The sequence below is a fragment of the Lissotriton helveticus genome, chromosome 6 (genome assembly GCF_964261635.1).
Source record: "Lissotriton helveticus chromosome 6, aLisHel1.1, whole genome shotgun sequence".
In the NCBI taxonomy this organism is placed as follows: Eukaryota; Metazoa; Chordata; class Amphibia; order Caudata; family Salamandridae; genus Lissotriton; species Lissotriton helveticus.
This window is the reverse complement of record NC_136067.1, coordinates 1,420,231,422-1,420,248,276: the sequence shown is the minus strand read 5'-3', so window position 1 is coordinate 1,420,248,276 and position 16,855 is coordinate 1,420,231,422. Positions and strand designations below refer to the sequence as shown.

General features: G+C 48.7%; 1 protein-coding gene across 2 annotated transcripts in view; it reads right to left on the bottom strand.

The window, feature by feature from the left end:
- Positions 1-16,855, bottom strand: part of ADGB (androglobin) — a 1,448,570-nt gene that overhangs the window by 285,276 nt on the left and 1,146,439 nt on the right. For both annotated transcript variants that reach the window (XM_078649209.1, XM_078649210.1), the window contains exon 29: positions 1,508-1,622. In XM_078649209.1, the coding sequence (XP_078505335.1) occupies positions 1,508-1,622 (115 nt within the window). The remainder of the gene's footprint in view (positions 1-1,507; positions 1,623-16,855) is intronic.

Sequence of the window (16,855 nt, the reverse complement as noted above, 5' to 3'; positions counted from 1 at the left end):
TTCAACATCTACATGAAACCTCTTGCAGCCATCGCACGCCAGCACAACCTCAACATCATCTCTTACGCCGACGACACCCAGCTGATCCTCTCCCTCACCAGAGACCCCGACACCGCCAGAACCTGCCTACACGAAGGGATGAAAGACGTCGCCGAGTGGATGAAGGACAGCCGTCTGAAACTGAACTCGGACAAGACGGAAGTCCTCATCCTGGGATCTTCGCCCTCCGCCTGGGACGACTCCTGGTGGCCCCCAGCCCTGGGCACCGCACCCAAGTCAACCGACTACGCACGCAACCTGGGCTTCATCCTGGACCCCTCCCTCTCGATGACCAGACAAGTCAACGCCGTCTCCTCATCGTGCTTCAACACCCTGCGTATGCTTCGCAAGATCTTCCGCTGGATCCCGACCGAGACCAGGAAGACTGTCACCCAGGCACTCGTCACCAGCCGACGGGACTACGGAAACGCCCTCTACGCCGGAACCACAGCCAAGCTACAGAAAAGACTCCAGCGCATCCAGAACGCCTCCGCCCGACTCATCCTGGATGTCCCCCGACGCAGCCACATCTCCAGCCACCTGAGGAACCTGCACTGGCTCCCCGTCGACAAGAGGATCACGTTCCGGCTCCTCACCCATGCACATAAGTCTCTCCACGACCTGGGCCCCAAGTACCTCAACGACCGCCTGACCTTCTACACGCCCACCCGCCAGCTACGGCCCACCAGCCTCGCCCTCGCAGCCGTACCACGCATCCGAAGAGCCACTGCCGGAGGAAGATCCTTCTCTTACCTGGCTGCCAAGACTTGGAACTCCCTCCCCATCCACCTTCGGCTGACCCAGGACCATCTCGCCTTCAGGAAACAACTCAAGACCTGGCTGTTCGAGCAGTAGCATACCCCTCCCCCCAAGCGCCTTGAGACCCTCCCGGGTGAGTAGTGCGCTATACAAATGGCATGATTGATTGATTGATTGTGTGTGCAACATGCAACTTAGTAAAATGCTTTTAAAAGCATTTTTCTAAGTTTTTGCTATTTACCGAGAGGTCTGACCTCTCGGTAAATAGCGGCCCAAAATTGCATTTTCACAATTTTAAAATGCTTCATGAATTGCATTTAAGGAATCTCAAATAGAGATTCCTTAAATTCAATTCTTCGCAAATGTGCGAATTCTTAAATAGCGAATTTTGCATTTGGGATGATGAATCCCAAATGCAAAAATTGCAATCGCAAAAGGCAAGATTCTGAGAATCTTGCCCTTTGCGAGTGCAATTTAGCTTGATGAATCAGGCGGAAAATGCGGATAGAAATGACAATATTTCGCACATCCCTAATAATAAATGTTATTCTAATTAAACTCTCCACCATATACCCCTTGGGTTTAGGTAGTCAAATATGCCCCTCCCCAATCTCCCATTAGAAACAAAGCAATACAAACTTTTAAAAAAATACTCTTATGTTCGGCAAAAAACTGATTAAAATATGAAAATTAAGTATAGCTTTCTTACCTTTGACGTCATTCTTCTCTGATTCTTTGAGGCTTCTCACAAATGCCATTTCGCTTTCCGTAAGTTTCCAGCTTTTGTGCAGGACTAGCGTTTGGATAATATATTTGTATCGTGGCTGTAAAGCAGGCGACCGCAGCACAGTCATAAATCAACACAATGTCACATACACAAATGAAACTGCTCAACATTAGGTAACAATTTGCAATTGCTCGTGTTATTAATCAAGATATTACTTTAAGAAAAAGATGTCAGGTGATTTATTGTGAAATGTGCTGCTTTTCAAGAACAGGAAATGCAAACCGCTAGAAAATTAATGAAAAATTATGAGTTATAAGCTCGGACTGATTTCTTGTACCCTTGCAGACTGGACAGCTTTGTACGTCTCCCAAGGTTAGGCTGGCAACACCCTAGCCTTTTTTTTACCCGCTGTCAAGGCATCAGGTGCCAAGGTCATTTCGATATTGACCTGATGTCACAACACTGAAAACATACATGGAGCTTTCCCATCCAACCGTTCCCAGAATTCTCCAGCTCAAGTAGACCTCTGTGAGAAAGTGGATTATTAGTTGGGGTGGATTGTAATCCACCACAAGTAATAACGTCACTATTCGTGTTGGGTCCAGTAAAGTTACAGAAATTTAAACATAATTTAAAGGGGAGAGGATGTGGCCTAACGGCTAGGGCAATCAACCTCAAATCTGGGGAATCGGGTTTGTCTCTCAGAAACGACGCTCAACATCCTGTGATTCTGGGCAAATCACTTAATCTCCCAGTGCCTAACAAAAATGATGGGTCCTTGTGTAACACAACTGGTGCTCATGGAAAGTGCTCTGATACCCGATATCTTCGGATCAAGTTTGCACTATATAAAACTCTGGAGGAAAAAAAACTTGAGCTTAACTTCGGGTAGCTATGGCACAGTGGAGACAGGCTTAATTTATGAAAATGTGTACAGCATTTCAAAGTACCAAAACAGTTAAACGCCCACTACAATAAAAACCCTACTCCTATTTATATTAATAGAGAATAACTGAATGAACCAAACAACACCAAAACAATAAATATCCAATAAGGAGAACCTAAAATATAAATGTTTAAATCAAAATTGCCCCAAAAAGCATTAGGCGACTGCTGTAGTCATCTGGTTGCACTTGACCTACCTAGTGGCTGGATAACGCCTACGAAGGAGCGCAGGTCCAACACAGAGGTCAGGTTCAACCTGGCCCAAAGTTTTACCTTCACTCAAAAACATCCAGTGGGGCAAGGCAGCAGGCTGTGGTCGAGAAGGGCTCCAAGAGTCCAGCTGGTCATAGGACTAGTTCCTGGGAAGCCACTGGCTTTTGGCCGGAAAGCTCCAAGTGCGATAAATTCTAAATATGCACCAAAGGAAAGTTCTTAGTCAGCCAGATGCTTTTGGCGCTTTGCCCAGTGAAGATTTCAACATCACCTAGTCACTTTTTTTATTGCTTGGATTCCTCCAGCGAGGCAAGGCTATAAGCTGTAGCTCAATAGGGTTCCACGAGGCTGAATAACCTTTCCCTGATGTCCCACTGAAATGGATTTGCTGCTGTGGAAAAGCTCAGTGTGAGAGCAACTTGAATATTTGACCCAGAAGCAACAGCCTTCGACATACTAACTTGGCAGGTTTGCCCCCTCTGGAGGTCGTTGGAACCAAAATGTTTCTATGTCCCAGATTTTTTAGATTGAGTACACTTTGACACAGCCAAATGGTCCCAAGACCTCCGGCATAGCATTTGGTGGTCAAGACTCACTCCGGAGATATAAATGTTTATGTAAACATAGCCACGAAAAACATTTAAGAGCCTACCATGGTCTTCTGGTTGCACTTGACCTACCAAGGCGGTGGTTAACAGCTACGAAGGTCGAACACAGAGATCAGGTTCAACCTGGTCGGAGGTTTTACCTTCTGACTTAGTCTCTGAAATAGAAGCCAAAAATATTCAGTGGGGCAGACAGCAGACTGTGGCTGAGAAGGGCTCCAAGAGTCCAGATAGTCATAGGACTAGGTCCTGGGAAGCCACTGACTTTTGGCCAGTAAGCTCCAAGTAGGATGAATTCAAAATTTGCGCCAAAAGAAGGTTCTTCGTCAAACATATGCTTTTGGCGCTTTGCCCGGTGAAGATTTCAACATCATTAACTCACATTTGTGGAGCTTGGATTCCACCAGTGGGGCAAGACTATAAGCTGTAGCTCAACAGGATTCCACAAGGCTGAATACCCTTTCCACGATGTTCCACTGAAATGGATTTGCTGCTGCGGAAAAGCTCAGTGTGGGAGCAACTTGAATATATGACACAGAAGCAACAGCCTTCGACATACTAACTTGTCAGGTTGGTCCCCTTCGGAGGTCGTTGGAACCAAAATGTTTCTACATCCCAGGTTTTTCAGATTGTTAGGATGTGTACACTTTGACACAGCCAAGGGTCCCTGGACCCCAGGCATAACATTTGGTGGTCAAGACTCACTCTATTAGAATTAGATAAACAAAGAGAATCCACAGATGGGGGTATGGGTGGTCCATACAATGGTGGGGAGCACACAGTGTTCTTTAAATACCCCTCACACACCAAAATGACCCTTGGTGTCATGCTTCATCATTGGGGTCTTCGCACCCCTCTACGGGATGCGGCGTGCTGCTACCCACGACTACGCAGGAGCACTTGTTCAATTTGACTATGCGTGGTGCGTGTGAGGTATTGAAATAATGAGTGAGTGGTGGGGTTCAAAGTGGCTTAAGTGATAGTTAAAAAGTACCTGACACGTGGGGTTAACTAAACATTTTAATGGGCCCGAGCTGGTACTGTTAAAAAGGGTGATTTATGAGGTTTTATGTAGTGCAATGTACATTACCTCGTGTGTGCATCAACATGTTTCGGAGCGTAGCTCCTTCTTCAGTACAGGGTGCACAAATCCCCTCCTTACTCACGTTTTTTTAAATAAAAATCTGGATTTTACAGAAGAGTCATACTCTAGAAAAGGCTAATATGTGCCTAGTTACTTGTTATGTGCCCTGTAAAAAGAAGGACTAAGACGGGACACACAAAACACTGAACATAAAACACACGTTCTAGTTGCTTTACCTGTAAAGTTCTAGGGACCTGTCATTGTAAGGAATGTGATTAAAAATTGTATTAGTGCATACTTGCTACCACAATCTGGTTGGCACCATGAGCCTCCTAACGTTGGGGGACTGTAGTGCTATTAAGCACCCTGTAAAATAAGATAAAATGCTCAGATCGCTTACTTACAGAGTAGATGTTCAACAGGCTGTTATTAGATGTTTTACTCATTGTTACGAGGGAATTCCTACGCCTTGTTGCCCCAAACGCGGCTCCGCTGTGAATGAGGAGAGGCCTGAGTTGGCGCTTAAGTATCGCCAAACCCCTTAAGTAAATTTAGCGTTAATTGCTTAAAAAACAGGAAAATAAGGACTGCCCAAATATGGCCGAGAGTTTCCAGCCGGTCCCGGATTAAGCCTGATTGCGTAGTGCCGGCGGGTGTGTGACGCGCGGTCACGGCGCATGTGCAGGAGAGGAGACGTGGTGTCTCACGAACTGCACACGCGCACAGGTGAGCGAGCAGCATCTCACCGCTGCCCGCGGTCACACTGACATTCAGCGTATAACAATGTGAAAGTATACAGAAGCAGCACTTCTTAATCTTACCGCATATGTTATTAAATGCCATCTAATAAGGGGAACAGTAGTTAAACTTGGACACATGATCTTTTAGGAAAAAGATATTCGTACCTGTGTCGCATGTGCTATTTAATGCCATCTACCAAAGGGAACAGTAGTTGAACCTCAGCCCTCAATTTATATGGAATTCAGGATGTTAGCACCTCAGTCGACAGGATGCTTGCAGTCCCACAGCGAGGCCAAGTACCAGGAGCGACTGTTTTGTTAAGTAAAATAGGGGAGTTATGAAACCTCCATTCGGTCATGTCATTGCCAATTGGGGGAGGTTCAGATGCGGAAAGATCTGACCTCATAAGTGCAACATACCCTGTGGTAGAGGACGGCAAGTGTGTTGCTACACTTGAATCATAAGGGCGTTGTCAATTCAATTGCACCCATGGGATATCGTCAATGAGACCCATGATATGGGTGCCCAACCTGAACACCCAACGTTGTTCTTTCTCGAACAGGCCTTTTTCCAGGGGTAGTTGCGCAATTATTGTCCAGTTCAAGTCATTTACACAATGTTGTTCATTCAAAAAATGTGTTGACATTTTGGTTGTACTCTTTTTGCATCTCACATTACTTTTGTGTTCACTGATCCATGTTTTGACTGGTCTGGTAGTCATCCCAATGTACTCTAGGCCACAAGGGCATGTGATCAAATATACCACGTGTTTGCTATTACAGTTCGTGAATTTTCTTCGATCCCACGTTGTCCCATTCCTAAAGGTTAGGTGCCTGCTTGTTTTGGTCAGATGACAAGTACTGCAGTTGCCACAGGGGTGGTACCCCTGTATCCCATGTAGTGTCAGTTGTTCTGACTGTTTGTCATGTGGGCAGGTGTGGACTAAAATGTCTTTCAGATTTTTCACTAGCCTATGTGCAAATAGAGGTTTTTCAAAATCCAGATCCACACAAACCAATGTACGCCAATGCTTGTTAATGATTTTCGAGACTTCATTTGAGTGAGTGCTGTAGGTAGTCACACAGATGGGTATTTTCTGGTTTCTCCTCTTTGTGTGCCTTATCTTCCAGGAAGGCCTCTCTGTTGTTGCGGGCTCGCTTCATAGCTTTGGCGATCACATGTGGCATAAAGGAGGTGGCATGCCCAGTTGTTAGCTACAGCTGCCTGTGACCAGATAATGCTTTATCGAAGGTAAGTAACTTGTTCATTTGAAAGAGATTTCTAGCTGCAGATTCCTTACCTTAGAATAGATACCCAAGCCATACCCTTATGCACAGTGGCCTGCTGACAAATTCCTCACACTAGAAAGTCCTGCAGGACCGAACGGGCAAAATGCCCATCCCTGCGGACCTGACTGTCTATGCAGGAGTGTTTGGCAAATGTGTGAAGACGCCCACAATGCTGCCTGACAGATGTCCAGGACTGGGACACCCTGTGCCAAGGCCGTAGTCGTAGCCTTTTCCGTGGTAGAATGGGCTCTTAATCCCTTAGAGGGCTGCTTCTTGGCCAAAGCATAGCAGATCTTTATGCAGAGCACAACCCAATGAGAAATTATCCTTTTCTGCACTATCCAACCTTTCTTAGCACCCACGTACTCTACAAAGAGTTGGTCGTCCACCCAGAACTCTTTTGTGTAGTAAAGGTACAATGACAATGCTCTTTTTGGGTCCAGACGATGGAGATGCTCCTGTTCTTTAGAGGGATACAGGAAGCAAAAAAGGCGGGTAGCGTGACAGATTGACCCCGATGGAATGAGGTCACCACCCTTGGAAGAAATTAAGCACGGGTGCGAAGCACCACTTTATCTGCAAAAGTTATAATTTTGGAGTGGCTTACATGATAGCATCTACTACTCACTGACCCTCTAGGCAGATGTTATTGCCACCAGAAAGGCTGTCTTGATTATAAGCAGCCGGAGGGGACAGTTGTGTAAAGGCTTGAAGGGAGCACACATAAGAAAGGTGAGGACCAAATTAAGGTCCCACTGTGACATGACAAAGAGTGTGGGTGGGAACAATTGACACAGCCCTTTGAAGAACCTATTTAAAACCCAAACTGGACACTTAAAGAGAGAGGGTTGGTTTGGCAGCTGCAAAAAAAGCAGATAGAACAGAGAAATAACCCTTAAGATTTCCCAAACCAGAGCCCCACTGTGCAAGGGTAAGAAAGAAAAGAAGAGCAGTAGAGAGAGAAGCAGAAAGAGGGTCAGTAGACCTTTTTGTACAATTGATACAAGATTATGTCCTGCTGTTCTAGCCATGTTCAGAGATACAGGGTGTCTTGCCAAACAGTCCACGACCCATGCCCACCCTGCTTGTTGCAGTATCACAATTCGGTGGTGTTGTCTGTGAGCACCAGCACTAACTTCCCCCTCAAAGAGGGAATACATGCTTTCAATGCAAACCAAATCGCTTGAAGCTCCAACAAATTGAAGTGGAGCTCCGACAATGCCAGGCTGGAGGACCAAAATATGTTCTTCCCAAGTGATTACAACCTCTTGGATTGTCTGTCTGGAGGAGTAAAAGTGCGCGTGCCCTGGGAGGTGGAAGCCTGCACCACCAAGCTTTCAGGAGTGAGTGTTAGCTGAGAAACTTTGGGTCACCCGGAGCCAGGCGATGCTGGCGTGCAATTGTCCTTATTCACAGGAGCCCCTGTGCTAGGCTTGGGCAACGTGCCTAGAAGGATATCAGTAAGTGATTCATTGAATGGCAACAGGGGTTCAGAGGTGGAAGACTCAGGTTGAAGCACTTTGGACAGATTAGTCCTGACCTGGACAGAGGGCAACTCTAGTACCACCTTATTATAAGAAGCCCCCTCCTCCGTAGCCACAGTTGGTGTAGAGAGCATGCCAGCATCTGGGGATGTGTCCAGTCCACTGGCTTCCTCATACCCGTCCATCTGATCTGCAAACCGATCCTGCCGCTATAAAGGGCTCCTTAGACCCCTCCTCTCCCAGTCCTCTCCTGTGCCTAAAACGTCATGAAAATGCTTGGGCAACAACATAGAACTCCTGGATTCTACCAGGGCTGGAATCGGCATCGAGCAACGCTGATCAGACTCCGTGTCGTCGGGGATAAGGATGGGGCTGGAGCCATCGGTGGGCTTCTGATCTGATGCTGGGCAAGGTTGCATTGGCACAACCGACATCATCCTGGATCTGGAATCGGGTCCCTGAGGCCCCACCAGCGCTGTGGCTGGAGCCGACAGCTTCGAATCCGAAGGGACAACTCCCGATCCCGTGGAGCCCAAAGGCTCACCAGAGGGGTTGGCTCCCTCAAATATGCCACGCATAGCCTCGTAAAACTTTATAAGTTGAGTGGGGGTTGCTCCAGCTACCGGAAAAGGAGGGAGGCGCGAAGTCGACCCTGGCTCCGGCTCTGCAGAACCGTGCCTAAAGCATCAGTGCTCCTTACCTCTCTCGTTGACGGACCAGAGCCGAGGTGAAGACGAAGTCTGCTTATACTTCTTCCTTTTCTTGTGCTTCTACCATGAGTGTCCTGATGACCTCGAGTGGGAGAAAGAGGACAAGGGGCTCCGGGATTGGTCCTGCAACCTCCTCTTCTTCGATTGGGAGCAGGATCTCCATGGAGTCTTGCTGGATAGTGTCAACTGCCGGTACACAAGGAGCTTCATAGGCCGCTCCCGCAAGGCCTTTAAAGCCATGGCTGGCAGTCCGGACATGACTTCGAGTCGGGGTTAAGACACCAAAGGCAGACGAGGTGGGGATCGGTAACCAACATGGCGTGGTGACAAGCGCCACATGGTTCAAAACCTGTCTTTCTCGAAGACATCCCACGACACACAATGGAAAAAATCTTGAAGTCGAAAAAAAGTTGAAAAAAACCTGTCGAAAAGCGATAGAGAGGGTAGCTGTTACCGGATCAGCGTTTAACTGGCGCAGAAAGAAAAGAACTGATGTCTTCGTGGCTGTGTGGCGCCTATATAGGTGACCGCAGCGTCCTAACCAACGCTAATGACGCTGATGACATCAGGCGGCACCGAATGGAACCACCCAACAGAGCGCGCAAAGTGTACTATTCACGCAAAAGTTTCTGGATCCAGACTGACGCCTGGGAAATTCTAACGTAAGGAATCTGCAGCAGAAGTCTCAATCAGATGGCCTCCTTAGTGGTGCCTTATTATTAGTATTTAAAGGGCCGGTTTAAGCATGTCACAAGTTGTGTTTTTGACAGGTCGAATTTGCTATTTTAGAACTGCACAGACAGGCTACTGTGGTAGGCCTGCAGTCAGGTTTGCACTGTCACTGCAGCGGGTAGCACAATAGGGGCTGTAGTCTACTGGTAACAATTAACTAAAGGCCTTGGGTACCCTTTGTACCATATACAAGTGACTTATAGGTAAGTTACATATGTCAAATAGGAGTATAGCCGATTCCCCCACCCCGGAATAAAAAGTTTCGGTGATCATGCAAAACGAGGATTAAGAGGGATACCGGTCAATCAAAAATCTACACAGGTAAAACAGAAACCATTGAAAGCAAAGTGTAATACTGGGTAACTTATTTCCCCAACTTTCCCATGGACTAAATGGTCACAAAAGTACTGGCAAGTTTGTGTGGAGGTAGGGTAGAGGAGGTTCATGGAGAGTGGGGGGTTCCCAAAGAAACATGTATTCCACTGGTTATTTCTCATTTGACACAAGGTGTTTCACTCAGAGATTTTGTCTGCTTGTAGCAGCCAAAGTCACTGGTAGAAAGACACAAGGTCACTGTGCTGCACCAGAATTAGAATTTCAATTGTGTATTTATCTTTGAAAGACTACCCAACAACAACTGTCCAATTCAAATGGAGACTAGGTTATCAGAAAAGAAGATAAGCTAACAAAAAAGAGTTGAAGCCATGATCTTCGTAGATTCTACTTTGGCATCTGAGTAAACGCAATAATACTTTGAATATGGTTGGGGATAAGAGCAAATGACCACCTTGCAGATAGCCTGCAAAGCCACCCCTTCATGAAAGCAGCAATGGCCCCCTGTTACCTGGTAGAAAATGTATCTGTGCTCATGTTGAGATTCAACAACTGCCCACATTCTGCTTAAAGCTGAGCAACACAATAAAATATGCATTTGCAAGACTACACCACACCCCACAGACTGTACTGCATGGTTCACAATATCTAGCCATTTTGTTCAACTGTGTAGATGAGTACTACCATGCTCAGACATTTTCCAAAAAGCACAGGAATAACTAGCTAACACGCATGAGGAATGAGACAGATGGAGAGCTAACTTGCCAGAGGAAATGAATCTACAGCAGCATAGGGACTAAACTATTCGACTGCCGTCTGGGTGAACTGAGAGGAAAGGTGTTAAGAGAGTCTTGACCAATAAAGTGTTTCGCCCATGAAGCACCCTGAAGTGTAGTGACTCAGTGAGCGAATAGAAATTAGAGTTGAACAGAGGTGTCTATGCCTCCTGGAACTACTGAGGCTGGGGAAGGCTTCTAACACACAGCCATGAAAAGCTCTAACAAGCATTTATTAAATTAAACCGGCAGCTACATCTTTTTTGGAGACTCAAAATCTCCATTTGCATGTTTTCCACATTGAAGGTGGAGAAAAGCCCTGGAAGCCTGACTGTAGATGTCAGACGATTGTCTGTTTGAGAATTATCAACCTCTATATCTTCTTCACTGAGAGTAATGCAAGAGTGTCAGTCTGTACTGAGGGCAATGCAAGGGTATCAGAAATGGAGTTGAATAGATGATTTAAGCGCTACACATTTTGATTTCAGAATATGTTCCTGGCTTGGCGTTTCCCCTTGGTACAAAGACAATATTTTTTTTCTGCTACTCTTATGGCTAACATGCTCAAGGCCTTGAATAAGAGCCAAGCAGGGCATCCATTCTCCTGAAACACTGTCTCCATAGCTAGAGACAGAAGGAGAGCCTTCCTTAATCTGAGGTCCGGCCTTGTTGGTGGTATTTCGTGACATGTAGCATGCCTTAGCCGAAGCCGTAGACTAATCTGAAATCAGAGTGGAAGTGGGATCTGGTGCAAGTGCCTTTGAAGATAGGGGTGACAATGACAAGGGAACAATCGACAGAGTTTGTGGCAATATAGTCCAGGCACAAACTGGTGCTGACTTTGGAGCTGGCTTAGTTTGTATGTGGTCTGTCAGTGTTGTGGGAGGTTCAGCTGGCGGAAGCCTGACTGGAGTCCCAGGCAGATCCTTGATGTCCAATGGCATGCCAGAGAGGGACAGAATCATCTTGCATGGACTCCTTGAAGTCTGTGGAGGATTTCTGTAAGATGATCTCTCCCTAGAGCAGAAGTACAGGTAATTAAAGAGCAACACTGGTGTTCTTGTGCTGTCTATTCATCTTGTCATTTCATTTCATCTTACACTTACCCCAAGACAATGAATGAGACTGGAAACGGCCCTAAACTTAACAGGAAAATACCCTTTTCTTGTGCTCTGTGACATACAGTTTAGCTCCTTGCAACCTACTGGCCTTTGGATACATGAGGGAGTATTCATTGCAGGATTTAGAATCATACTTGGTGCAGAGGCACCAAAGACTGATGTTGTGCAGGTCCGTGCCTGAGATCTTCTTGTGACATACGGGGCATGGTTTAAATCCTGTGGTGTGGGTTGGTGGCCACTCTGAACACTGTCAAAAACATTTAGAGAAAAAATTTGAAAAATATGCAAAAAGTGAAAGAGCAGAAATTCAGGTCAACGTCGAAGGGCACAGAAAATCATACATGGGCACCAGTACACAGGATGGCACCAATATGTAGCATTAGCTACATGATGTCATGCTCAACTCTAAAGGCAAACACACTAACTTCAGATTTCACAAATGATATTTATATACTTGAAGTGCCTTCTTCCTGGAAATGAAGCCTTATAATGCCTCTGTTTTTAGAAAGGTATGGCACAAAATTCAAGAATATACTGTATGATAATGCTACTGTATGTTTCTGCTAAATTAATTTCAAAATATATTCTAGAATGATTGAGTTGACATACAGTAACAAAATTATACTAGGGAAAGAGACAGACTGTCTGCCACCGTACCCTAGTACATCGCCTCAGCAACGTCGGAATCCAGGAGAAGGCACTGGAGTGGATCATCTCCTTCCTCGCCGGAAGGACACAGAGAGTCCGCCTCCCCCCGTTCACATCGGAGGCCACCGAAGTCATCTGCGGCGTCCCTCAAGGCTCCTCGCTCAGCCCAACACTCTTCAACGTCTACATGAGCCCCCTCGCAGCCATCGCACGCCAGCACAACCTCAACATCATCTCCTACGCCGACGACACCCAGCTGATCCTCTCCCTCACCAACGACCCCGTCACCGCCAGAGCCAACCTTCACGAAGGGATGACGGACGTTGCCAAGTGGATGATGAACAGCCGCCTGAAACTGAACTCGGACAAGACGGAAGTCCTCATCCTTGGATCTTCACCCTCCGCCTGGGACGACTCCTGGTGGCCCCCCGCCCTGATCAGCGCACCCAAACCCACAGACCACGCACGCAACCTGGGCTTCATCCTGGACTCCTCCCTCTCCATGACCAGACAAGTCAACGCCGTCTCCTCGTCGTGCTTCAACATCCTGCGCATGCTACGTAAGATCTTCCGATGGATCCCCACCGAGACCAGGAAGACGGTCACCTAGGCCCTCGTCACCAGCCGTCTGGACTACGGCAACTCCCTCTACGCCGGAACCACCGCCAAACTCCAGAAGAGACTCCAGCGGATCCAGAACACCTCAGCACGACTCATCCTGGACATCCCCCGACGCAGCCACATCTCCGGACACCTGAGAGACCTGCACTGGCTCCCGGTCAACAAGAGAATCACCTTCCGGCTCCTCACCCACGCACACAAAGCCCTACACAACCAAGGCCCAGGATACCTCAACAGCCGCCTCAACTTCTACGTTCCCAAACGCCAGCTTCGATCGACCAACCACGCCCTCGCCGCCGTCCCCCGCATCCGAAGAGTCAACACAGGAGGAAGGTCCTTCTCCCACCTGGCCGCCAAGACTTGGAACTCCCTTCCGACCCACCTCCGCCTGACCCAGGACCACCTCGCCTTCAGGAAGCAGCTCAAGACCTGGCTGTTCGAGCAGTAGCAGACCCCCTCCCCTCAGCGCCTTGAGACCCTCTGGGTGAGTAGCGCGCTTTATAAATGCTTTGATTGATTGATTGATTGAGACTGTAGACCTGCATCATAAACTACCAATTCCTAAAAAACTTAAAGGTAGAGCACACCTGATGTGGGTTTCAGAGGTATGTTTGAAAGTAGGTTGTGGCATAAAGCAAAGACAAAGCCTGATCCAACAAATCTGTGAGAAAGGCCAAAGCTTCTGTTGAGAACAGGTTATCCACCAGTGGACATCTGGGCACGTTCTTATGCTAAATGGTTGTAAAGCACAAGTTACTTACCTTCGGTAATGATATATCTGTAAGAAACATTAGTTAGTGTTAGATTCCTTACCTTAGAATATCCCCAGGCGTCAGACTGGATCCGGAAAGTTTTGTGTAGCAGTACCCCTGCGCGTCGGTAGGCGTCGTCTGCGGCTCCACGTCCGTTGTCGGCATCGTTGGCGCCGGGATGACGTCGTCGGAGTACTTAGACGCCGCCCTCGCGCGCTGACGTCAGTTCTTATACACAGCTTTTCCGCGTCAGAAACGCAGAGCCATGATAAAAACCGACACTGGTGCCATGAAACTAGGGCCCTCAAAGGGAAGAACTTTAACCCTAGAAATCGGTTCGCAGAACGGGGAGGATGGGTGGGGCGGTAAGGAATCTAACACTAACTACTGTTTCTTACAGATATATCGTTACCGAAGGTAAGTAACTTGTGCATCTAAAAGAAACAGGTTAGTGTTAGATTCCTTACCTTAGAATAGATACCCCAGCAATACCAACCCCGGTGGTGGGTCTGCGAGCCAATGATCACACCAGAAAGTCCTGGAGAACACAACGGCCGAAAAAGCCATCTCCCCGGACTTGGCTGTCCAGGCAGGAGTGTCTAGCGAACGTGTGCAGCGAGGCCCACGTAGCTGCCTGACAGATGTCCTTCAAGGGGACTCCCTGACCCAGGGCAGTAGTAGCCGCCGTGGCCTGGGTGGAATGGGCACAGAGCCCCACAGTAGTCTCCTTTTTAGCCAGTGAATAACAAACCTTTATGCACAAAACGACCCATCGAGAAATGGTTCATTTGTGCACCGCCCGTCCCTTCTTAGCGCCCACGTAACCAACAAGAGCTGGTCGTCCACCCGGAACTGGCGTGTGCGGTCCAGATAGAATGAGAGTGCACGTTTTGGGTCCAGACGGTGGAGCCTCTCTTCCTCTTTCGAGGGATGCAGAGGCGGAAAGAAGGTGGGCATGGTGATGGACTGCTCAATGTGAAAGGCTGTAACCACTTTTGGCAGGAAAGAAGGACGCGTTCTTAAGATAACTTTGTCCGGATGGACAGAAAGTAAAGGAGGCTTAGAAGATAGAGCTCGGAGCTCACTCACTCTCCTGGCAGAGGTGATGGCAACCAGGAATGCAGTCTTTAGAGTCAGAAGACGAAGAGGGCAATTGTGAAGTGGCTCGAAGGGAGCGCGCATCAGATAGGTTAGAACAAGGTCAAGTCCCACTGAGGAATCACGAAAGGAACAGGAGGAAACATGTGAGTGATGCCCTTCAAGAATCTATTTACAACAGGGGACTTGAAAAGAGAAGGCTGATCAGGGAGCCTTAAGAAGGCTGAAATGGCAGAGAGGTAGCCTTTGACAGTGCCCAGAGCAGAGCCCTGCTGGGCAAGAGAAAGAAGGAAGAGGAGAACTTCTGAAAGGGGGGCAGAAAGGGGATCCACAGCCTTTGCTGTGCACCATGCCACAAATGTGTTCCACCTGCAGGCGTATACCGATTTTGTGGAGGGACGCCTGGCTGCCAGAATGACATCACAGACTTCAGGAGGCAAGTCAAATGGCCTCAACTGTCGCCGCTCAATCTCCACGTATGGAGGTGGAGACTGGACAGGTTCGGGTGGAGGACCGTCCCCTGCTGCTGCGACAGAAGGTCCTCCTGAAGAGGCAGATGAATCGGGGGATTGACTAACATGCTGAGTAGCTCGGGATACCACTATCTTCGTGCCCAGTCCGGAGCCACAAGGATGACTTGGGCCCGGTCGCGCCAGATCTTCATTAGCACTCTGGGCAGAAGTGGTATAGGCGGAAAGGCGTACAACAGGCCGCAGCTCCACTCGCGATGAAAAGCGTCTCCGAGCGAGTGCCGCCTTGGAAATTCCAACGCGCAGAACTGAGGACATTGCGTGTTCTCTTCGGTGGCGAATAGATCTAAACAAGGCTCTCCCCATTGTTGAAAGAGACCTTGCGCAACGTCGAGTTCAGATGCCATTGGTGATCCATCATGCACCGACGGCTGAGTTTGTCCGCCCTGGCGTTCAGGGAACCTGCCAGGTGTTGAACCACTAGGGAGCCGCCCTGGTGTTCCAGCCATTGCCAGAGGCGCAGAGCCACCTGACAAAGGGTCCACGACCCCACCTCACCCTGTTTGTTGCTATCCCGCATGGCGGTGGTGTTGTCCGTGAACACCTGCACTACACTTCCCCGGACAGAGGGAATGAAGGCTTTCAGTGCAAGCCTAATCACCCGCAGCTCCAGAAGGTTAATATGGAGCCGGGACTCCGCCTCTCCCATGTGGCCCCCCCAACCCAGGAGGGACGCATCCGTCACAACTACATGCTCCGGTTGGGGTAGGTAGAGGGATCTGCCGCTGACCCAGTTGCGGTCCGTGAGTCACCACTGCAACTGTCTCGCAGTGCCCTCCGAGATCAGGACGTGGTCGGATAGGTTGCCCTGATGCTGGGCCCACTGAAACTTCAGGTCCCACTGCAAAGCCCGCATCCGCCACCTGGCGTGATACACCAGAAGGATGCAGGAGGCCATCAGCCCCAGAAGCCGCAGCGTCAACCTGACCGAGACTCGGGATAAAGGCTGAAAGATCGTAATCAGAGCCTGAATATACCAAACCCGCTGTTTGGGAGGATAAACCCGAAACTGCGCCGAATCCAGAACCGGTCCGATGAAGAGGAGCTTCTGAGGGGGACACAGGTGTGACTTCGGCACATTGATGGAGAACCCCATCAGGTGCAGGAGGTCGGCCGTAGTCTGGAGGTGGCTGACGACTGTCTGGGGTGAGCCCGCCTTCAACAACCAGTCGTCGAGATAGGGGAAGACTGACACCCCTAATCTGTGCAGATGAGCTGCGACCACCGCCATCACTTTCGTGAACACCCGAGGGGCGCTGGTAAGGCCAAAGGGGAGCACGGTAAACTGAAAGTGCTTGTGGCCTACCGTGAACCGCAGGTAACGCCTGTGGGCCGGCAGGGCGGGGATGTGAAAATTTGCGTCCTGCAAGTCCAACGCTACCATACAGTCTCCAGGGTCTAGGGAAGCTAAGACCTGAGCCAAAGACAGCATCTTGAACTTCTCCTTCCGGAGGAAGCCGTTGACGTTCCGCAGGTCCAAGATAGGGCGTAGGCCCCCTTTGCCCTTCTTGGAAACCAGAAAGTAGTGGGAGTAACAACCACACCCTACTTCTGGCCCAGGAACATGCTCGATGGCCCCCTTGGCCAAGGGGGCCGTAACTTCCTCTTACAGAAGTTGCAAGTGATCCCCCGACACGCGGTGGTACTG